Raw genomic sequence first — 8,710 nt, 5'->3', positions numbered from 1 at the left:
TTCATCAGCCATCTGCTATCTTGTTAGAAGAATTTGATCGTTTATTGTTGTTGCAAAAGGGAGAAACTGTTTATTTTGGTGAATTTGGGGCTAATTGTCATACATTGATTGAGTATTTTGAAAGAAATGGTGCTAGTAAATGTCCACAACATGCCAATCCTGCTGAGTGGATGTTGGGTGTTATTGGTGCTGCTCCTGGTACACAAGCAAATCAAGATTATTTTGAAACTTGGAGAAACTCACCAGAATACCGGGCTGTACAAAATGAATTGCATCGTTTGGAAGAAATGCCAGGTTTAGCAAGTGGAGAAAAGGAACCAGATACCAACCAAGCATATGCTGCATCATTCTGGAAACAATATATCTTTGTTGTTCATAGATTGTTTCAACAATACTGGCGTACACCATCATATATTTATTCTAAGTTTGCCATGGCTGTGTTGTGTTCCTTGTTTAATGGATTCACATACTATAAATCACAAAATTCCATGCAAGGTTTGAAAAATCAAATGCTTTCGATATTTTCCATGTTTGTTGTGTTGACTACATTAGCACAACAATATGTTCCATTGTTTGTTACTCAAAGAGATTTATATGAAGCAAGAGAAAGACCATCCAAGACATTTTCGTGGTTGGCATTTATTGCAGCACAAATCACTGCAGAAATACCTTATCAGGTTTTAGCAGCCACAATATCATTCTTTTCTTGGTATTATCCTGTTGGGTTGTATCGTAACGCTGTATATTCCGGTGCAGTAACCCATCGTGGTGTATTGATGTGGTTAATCATGACTTTGATGTTTATTTACAGTTCGACATTAGCGCAATTTTGTATCTCATGGAATCAATTAGCCGACTATGCAGCCAATTGGATTTCATTGTTATTGACAATTTCCATGATATTTTGTGGTGTCATTGCCACAAAAGACAGTATGCCAAAATTCTGGGTTTTCCTTTATCGTTGTACTCCATTGACTTATTTAACATCAGCTATGATGTCAATTGGATTGGGAGATTCGTTCGTTAAATGTGCACCAACGGAAATTTTGACTTTCCCACCACAAACCCCTGGAGTTCAAAAATGTCAGGATTATATGGGAGCCTATATTAGTATTGCTGGTGGTTATTTATTGAATCCTGAAGCCACTGATAACTGTAAATTTTGTATCATGGATAAGACTAACCAATTTTTGGATTTTATGAATATTTCCATTCATAATTTTGGTAGAGATACTGGTATTTTCATTGTGTTTATTGTCTTTAATATGGCTGCTACAGTATTTTCTTATTGGTTGTTCAGAGTTCCAAAAGGTAATAGAGAAAAGGGAAGCTTTTTCGATAAATTGCCATTCTTGAATGGTGGTGGTGACACCAATCATGAAAACGTTTAAGAAACAGAGTCAAAAAATAGTTATTAGATATATTTATATTCGTATGTATGTACAATTATTATACCCCCTATCAATGAAACGCTTGTTTTATATATACATATGTGTGTAAAGAGCCGAAGAAAATAGTACTAGGTATTTCCCCCCTTGCAGTCATGAAAGTATTTGTTAATATATCTTCCTGATGTTTAAGTGGTTGTTACTTGAATGAAATTTTGAATCAAAAATTTATCCAATTTTTCATGAATTCCAAAAAAACATAAAACTTGTAATTTCCATTAGTAAACACTCTTGTGTTCAATAACTAGGAAGTTTAATTCATGAATAACATTTATTGTTAACAATAAACTGGTTTTAATTAATATTATCAACAGTTCAAGTAATTGAAAATTATTTAAATCTGCTCAAATTATGCTGGTATATAAATGCCAAAATATTATCTTGCAACAAACAGGTCCTATAGTGTAGTTGGTTATCACCCAAGGTTTTGATTTGATTAAAAACCTCCTTGTAACTTCGGTTCGAATCCGGATAGGACCTTTACTTTTTGTCAATTTTTTTTACTTGACCATAATATATAAGAAGCCTTGAATGTCGTTGAGAGGCAACAATGAGTGAAGTGCTCAAATGAATAGACTACATTTCTAGTATTATTTATTGACGGAGAAATAATGTTTTCCCCACTATACATAATTAAAAAAAGAAATGTGTGTATAGTTGTTAATTACTATAAAGTGAAAGTCAACAGCGGAAAAAATGAACGAAATTGAAGCGCAACTAAAACGGGAACCAACAAAAAAACATGGAATGATGTCCCACAATTCAACTTTATCACACACTTTAAATATTTTTTTTGGTTTTTTTAATCTTCATTCATTCTTTTTTCTTCAAAACACATTAGTATAATTTTCCAAATAATCAATATTCATTCTTTGATTAATATCTTAAGATGTCATCTACAAAAGAAACTACTCATGAACCTATACCTGATGAAACTGAAACCCAAGACATTCCAGAATACGATGATACAACAACAGCGATAGTTGATTTCCCCACTTCATTCAATTTTCTAGATACAAATGATAGTCCTGATATTCGTAATACCAAATACAAGTCACCAACGGATCATTTGAACTGTCCTATTTGTCAACAACCATTTATTAACCCACTAACAACTATTTGTGGCCATACGTATTGTAAAGAATGCATATATGAATGTTTCAAAATGGCAAAAACAAATAATAATAGTCGAACCGATGAATTAACTGGTTATTGTCCTTTGGATAGAACTCCTTTAGATGGAGCCAATATCAATGATTTATTTCCAACTCCATTAATAATAACAAACTTGATAGATGAACTTAAAGTTTATTGTGCCAACCATGAACGAGGTTGTGATTGGGTGGGGACAAGATGGGAATTAGAACATCATGTTAAAGATATTTGTCAATATACTGGGGTGCGATGTAATGGTTTAAGATCAGATGGATCAATTTGTCAACTTATTATTGAACGAAGATTTGAAGATAAAGAATCGTCTAAATGTGTTCATTTAAAATTTGAATGTGAATTTTGTAAAACCAAAATCACGAAAATAACTGAAACGAAACATCTTGAACAAGAATGTTTATTTAATTACAAAACTTGTGAATTATGTGATAATGATATGATACCAGAGAAAAATATGGCACGACACCAAGAGAATTGTCGAAAAATAGGTAGATTCATATGTCCAGCTCATGAAATTGGATGCAAATGGATTGGAACAAATGAAACTTCATTGGAACTTCATATAGAAAATAATTGTCAACTATATCATTTCTTACCCACTTTTACTACAATGAAAGATAAAATGGATTCATTAGTTTTGGAAAATGAAACATTACAAAAGCAAATAAATAAGATGTTAGATTCAATAATTCAAGGAAAAATCACCAATTTAGGATATAGTGAATCAATTGAAGAAATCAATAAATTTGAATCAATAGAGGATCAAGATAAATTAGTGTATTTAAATTTTGAAATTGATCGATTGAAATATGAAATAAATGAAAGAATAATCCCATTTATGAATAAATCAACCGTTAATGAACGAGAAAATATGATGAATAATTTGATCAATGATAATTTTATGATAAGAGAGGATATGAATGTACAACGAATGATGATTAATAGTTTAAGGAAACAATTGCAATTTTTGTTGTTTTCCAAGAATAGAAATACCACTCTAAGTGGTGGTGTTGGTGGTGCCAATAATATGTTTCCATCTATGTTTCCTACTGAAGAACTGGGATTAGGTGAGATATATGAAACAGTTTCTCGAAGTAATTCTGAAGAAAGATTGAATTTGAAATTATAAATAGATGTGTATATCTAGATTAGAGAGCTTATAGGAATGGTGGTTATATCATCTATATATACAGGATATTTAACTCCCGTGACGTGCATAATTGAAATAGGAGAGAATAATAATGAGGTGGGGTATTCCACAAAAACTGAAAATAGAATAATTGTCGAATTTAAAATTATGAACAAATATAGGGAAGATGCCGAAGATGATGACGGGTGTGAAAATTATTCAATAAACTTTAATAAAAGGCTCGAAAGGTTACATATATTCTCAGCATTCGGTTTATTTGTTTGTTGCCAATTATGTATGTTTGTCTTCTCACATGCAAGATCTCGACATTTGGTCCAACATTTGATTACCGTACCTCACCTAAAGTTCCTAAAACCTATTCAGCATTAATTCAATTATAAAAGGACACTACATTTAAGTAAATTGTTCTTTATCTACATAATTAATGTAATCAACATTAAAAATATAAGTGCATAAACGAACATGAAATGAAATCTAAAGATCTCCCCTATGAAACCCCACAAGAAATCTCTGTAGTCATTAATAGCAACAGTGTGAAAATTACTCGAAATAGCAAAGGAGAAAATTACTAAGTGATATAAACCTTGTATTAATTATCTCTTCCTCCTCATGCTTATAATATAAACTTGCAAGTATCACAACCAAATTTCATCTAGTATAAATTAAAGATTGAAATTTCTATTTCACCCAACAAGAATTTTTGCTTGTTATTGCTGTTAACTCTTGCTCTTCTTTTTTCTAATATAAAATTAAATAAATATTTCCTTCCTCTTTTTTAAGATTTGTAAATTCTTATATTCTATCATCTTATTCTACTCTTGTACTACTGTGTTTTATCAGTTTAGAAGGTTCAATTAATAAATTGCTACTCTTTCTTTTTTAACAAGTTTTCAAGTTCCTTTCACAAGCCAAAAGTAGCCAAAAAATTTCACAGTGAATTAAAACAATACGCTTCCTTATTTTTTTTTATTGAGTAAAGTTTTTGTTTTACATTCTTTCTTGCCGAAGTTTCTTGTTTTCAACAACGCAACACAAACCCCCCAACAATTACTACTACGCCTATTTCTTTTCCCTCCATTCATTCAAATACCAAGAGTTTCAATAACTTCCCACTCAATCCCATTATTTCTTTCCCTTGACAGTTGAACTTTCCCATACCAACTTGAAATATGGAAACTTTAGAAGTTCATTCCAAAGATTTCCTTATTAAATGGATTAATGCTCCAGATAATTCAATTATCGATTGGGAAGCTAAACCATTGAAAAAATCAATCAATTTTTCATTTTATAAAAAGAAAGAAGAATCACTCAATCAATCAGAAACGTCTTTATTAGATACAAATTCAACTGCTGCACTTGAACCACCAACTGCAATTGCACCACCACCACAAAGAACAAGGTCTAGATCTGCCTCGACTGCTTCAGTCAATCAATTTACTAAATCAAATGACGTTTATCGATCAAAATCTAGAGCTTCAACTTTATTATCAATCAATGAATCAGATTTAATATTAATCAAGAATTATAATAAATTAGTTGCCAATGAATTGATTCATGGGAAATTTGAAGTAGAAAAAGGTGGGATGTTTGCCTTTGTTTTTGATAATTCATTTTCGAAAACAATTGCTAAACTGGTTCAATTTTCTGCTAAAATCGTTAGTAAATCTAAATCAGAAGAACATATTGCTCAACAAAAAGTTGTTGCTGAAGTTCATGATCAACATTTATTTGATGAAAATGACGTTGCTCCAGGAGAAACTTTACAAAGTATCATGTTGAAAAAAAGAAGAAAGAAATTACAAGGTTTTACTAAACGTTATTTTGTATTGAATTTTGGTAGAGAAACTTTGTCTTATTTTAAAGTTGATGATAATAAGTTGAGAGGTCAAATGCCAGTGAAAGACTGTATAGTATCGGCCAATCCATCTTCTCGTGAATTTATTATTGATTCAGGGATGGAAGTTTGGCATTTGAAAGCAATTAATAAAGCTGATTTTAATGCTTGGGTTAATGCCTTTAATACTGTTAAAAAGGAAGAAACTGTTGTACCAACGTCGACCACCGAAGAAAGTGATTCAAAAGAACCTGTTATTGCAAGTACTCCATTAGGTGCATCTAATTCTGAATTACAATTGATTGCACAAAAATTAGCACAATTGAAAACGGAAAATCCATCACCTTTAGCTAATGAAATTCATCAAGATTTCCTTAATTTACTTACAAGGGCCAAAGGACAAAGTTCCTCTTCACCTGGTTCAGCTGATGTTCAATCAGTGTTTTCTTCCGATTTCCATGATGCTGTTGATCATTTTGACGAAACTGGTGTTTACTTTTTGGATGATGAAGGTAAAATCCAAGAAGATGAAGAAGTCGCTGACGATGGAGAAAGTTCGTCAGAAGAAGAAGAAGAAGAGGATGAGGAGTTTGTACAAGTTGCTCCTAGTGGTGTACATGCAGATCAAGGAATTGTTCAAGATAAGGAGTTGCCTCAACCAACAGTTGAAGCTGATGATGACAACTTGTATCCATTACCACACGATCCAGTTTCAAGATCTTCAGATATTCCAATATGTACCCATACACCACCCTCAATATTGAGTTTTGTGCGTAAGAATGTTGGTAAAGATTTATCTACTATAGCAATGCCTGTTACTTACAATGAACCCACCACTGTGCTACAAAAATTTGCTGAAATGCTTGAATATCCTGAAGTTGCCACTAATGCTTTAATCTCTGATTTCCAAGATGAATCAGGAGAAAAATTATTACGTGTGGCTGCATTTGCTTTGAGTTATCTTTCTACACAACGTGCCAAAGAAAGAAATAAGCGTAAACCTTTCACTCCATTATTAGGAGAAACTTATGAATTAGTACGAGAAGATCTCGGGTTTAGATTAATATCGGAAAAAGTTAGTCATAGACCACCAGTGTTTGCTTACCATATTGATACTGAACATTGGACTCTTGATTATGCTTTATCACCAGGTCAAAAATTCTGGGGTAAACAATCTGAAGTTACCACTAAAGGTACGGTATATTTGAAGGATAAATCAACTGGTGAAGTGTTTACATGGACTCAACCAACCACTATGATTAAGAATATTATTGCTGGTGAAACATATGCTGAACCAACAGGATCAGTAACAATCAAATCCTCAAATGGTTATAAAGCTGTAGCTGAATTTGCCAAAGGTGGTATGTGGAGTGGTAGATCAGAAGGTGTTATTGTGAAGGCATTTGACAATAGAAAGAAGGAATTGACATATAGTGTTGAAGGTAATTGGACTGAATCATTTACATTAAAGACTAAATCCACTGAAAAGACTATATGGCAAGCTGGGGAATTATTACCACAATATCAAAAGAAATTTGGTTTTACAGAATTTGCTGGTACTTTAAATAAGATTACTGAAATGGAAAAGGGTAAACTTGCACCTACGGATTCTAGAAATAGACCCGATTTACAACTTTATGAAAAGGGAGATACAGACACTGCAGAAACTTTGAAAAACAAATTAGAACAAGATCAAAGAGACAGAAGAAAACAATTAGAAACTGCTGGTGAAGAACATATTCCAAAATTCTTTAAACTTAAAAGAAATGGACCTGTAGATGAAGCAGAATGGGAATTTATTCAAGGTGAAAAAAGTTATTGGAATAGAAGAAAGAAAGGTGACTGGGATGATTTGATTAAATTGTGGTAAATTTTACTATTTCTTTGTCTTTTTCATATCTATTAGACGTTATATTATTTAGATCATAGAATCCATAATTAAAAAAATAAATACAGAAACACATATACATATACATATATATATGAAACAATCTTTTATCATTAATTTGATCTTTTCCTTCTATTTTTCTTTTCTTCTTCAATATCTTTTTGTCGTTTCAACACAGTTGCTATACAAATTGTTACCAATTCATCTTCCGGTATTGAAAAAATACTTTCATAATTAACATCATCACCATTATCATCATCACCTTCAGGAATTCCTCTACCTAAATCATCAATTTTAAGTTCAGCATAACCCAATTTGAAAAAAGCTTCTGCTTCTCCCAATGTATCTGTACAATGAGGACCATAATATTCCTGTTTGGGGAATCTTGACAGTACAGAAAATTTCATTTTTAAAAAATTATCTAAATAAGGATTTTTTTTATCTTTATTAAGTTTATCACTTTTACCATCCCAATTATCAGTTAATGCTGGTTGACCATCAATTAAATAAGTATGTTTGAAACCATATTTAACTTGCCAACGTGCTTTAAATCCTCTTAAATTCGATTCATCAATCCATCGATGTCTTTCTCCCTTATATATATAATCATGAATCGGTAGTATTGAATGAGAAAATAATATCACTTGAAAATTCAATTTTGGTTGTTTAGGATCAGGAGTAAATTCAAATATATAACTATCATATCCAACGTGTAATTTCCGTTTAACAATACAATAATCATAATAATCTTTATCAATATCAAATGGATGTAAATTAGTAGGGACATATCTTCTAAACGTTATAAATTTAGTTGCTAAAGGAATATATGACGTGACAGCTTTAAATAATGGCACTCCAATACCTTGTTCTTGTAATTGTATTATTTCGGGATTTTTACTTTTTTTAAAGGCATCAAACTTATTAGATGCATCTTCAGAAACAAATATCCTGAATCCATCAGTCCAAAATCGATTATTTATTACTATTGTCCATCCTGAAGTAGTTTGATTTTGAAAATATGCTGGCACACGGATATTAGGTGAAGTAGAAGAGGAGAATGGTGGTGGATGAACCTCTATAGGATGGGTAGTGAAAGGTGGAGGAATATTATGATTATCAGTTGTATCTGGGTTATAATTATCTGATGTCCTATTTGTATAATCTGGAGGTGGATCTTGTTTTGACATTTATATTAAGGGTAAATAATAATTAAAGGAAGA

General features: G+C 31.7%; 4 protein-coding genes and 1 non-coding gene across 5 annotated transcripts; 4 read left to right on the top strand and 1 right to left on the bottom strand. All coding sequences in view use genetic code 12, as the record gives it.

Moving 5' to 3' along the window:
- Window positions 1-170: 170 nt before the first annotated feature.
- On the top strand, window positions 171-1,391 carry CDR3 (Cdr3p; the record flags this gene model as incomplete). Its single annotated transcript, XM_704862.2, has 1 exon — window positions 171-1,391. One exon carries the CDS (start codon window positions 171-173, stop codon window positions 1,389-1,391), a length of 1,221 nt encoding a protein of 406 aa, XP_709954.2.
- A 450-nt stretch (window positions 1,392-1,841) lies between these two features.
- Window positions 1,842-1,928, top strand: tQ(UUG)1. Its single transcript is given in 2 exon segments — window positions 1,842-1,879; window positions 1,894-1,928. It is a non-coding gene; the product is annotated as a tRNA-Gln (tRNA).
- A 409-nt stretch (window positions 1,929-2,337) lies between these two features.
- On the top strand, window positions 2,338-3,747 carry CAALFM_C403600CA (uncharacterized protein; the record flags this gene model as incomplete). The annotated part of the gene is made up of 1 exon (XM_710970.1): window positions 2,338-3,747. One exon carries the CDS (start codon window positions 2,338-2,340, stop codon window positions 3,745-3,747), a length of 1,410 nt encoding a protein of 469 aa, XP_716063.1.
- A 1,190-nt stretch (window positions 3,748-4,937) lies between these two features.
- OSH3 (oxysterol-binding protein related protein) lies at window positions 4,938-7,472 on the top strand (the record flags this gene model as incomplete). Its single annotated transcript, XM_704865.1, has 1 exon — window positions 4,938-7,472. One exon carries the CDS (start codon window positions 4,938-4,940, stop codon window positions 7,470-7,472), a length of 2,535 nt encoding a protein of 844 aa, XP_709957.1.
- Window positions 7,473-7,603: 131 nt separating this feature from the next.
- Window positions 7,604-8,677, bottom strand: CAALFM_C403580WA (uncharacterized protein; the record flags this gene model as incomplete). The annotated part of the gene is made up of 1 exon (XM_704866.2): window positions 7,604-8,677. The coding sequence occupies one exon, from the start codon at window positions 8,675-8,677 to the stop codon at window positions 7,604-7,606; it is 1,074 nt and encodes a 357-aa protein (XP_709958.1).
- Window positions 8,678-8,710: the final 33 nt, after the last annotated feature.

This window comes from Candida albicans, chromosome 4 (genome assembly GCF_000182965.3).
Source record: "Candida albicans SC5314 chromosome 4, complete sequence".
Classification (NCBI taxonomy): Eukaryota; Fungi; Ascomycota; class Pichiomycetes; order Serinales; family Debaryomycetaceae; genus Candida; species Candida albicans.
Note: the sequence above shows the minus strand (reverse complement) of the source record. Positions and strands in the feature narration are given on the sequence as shown.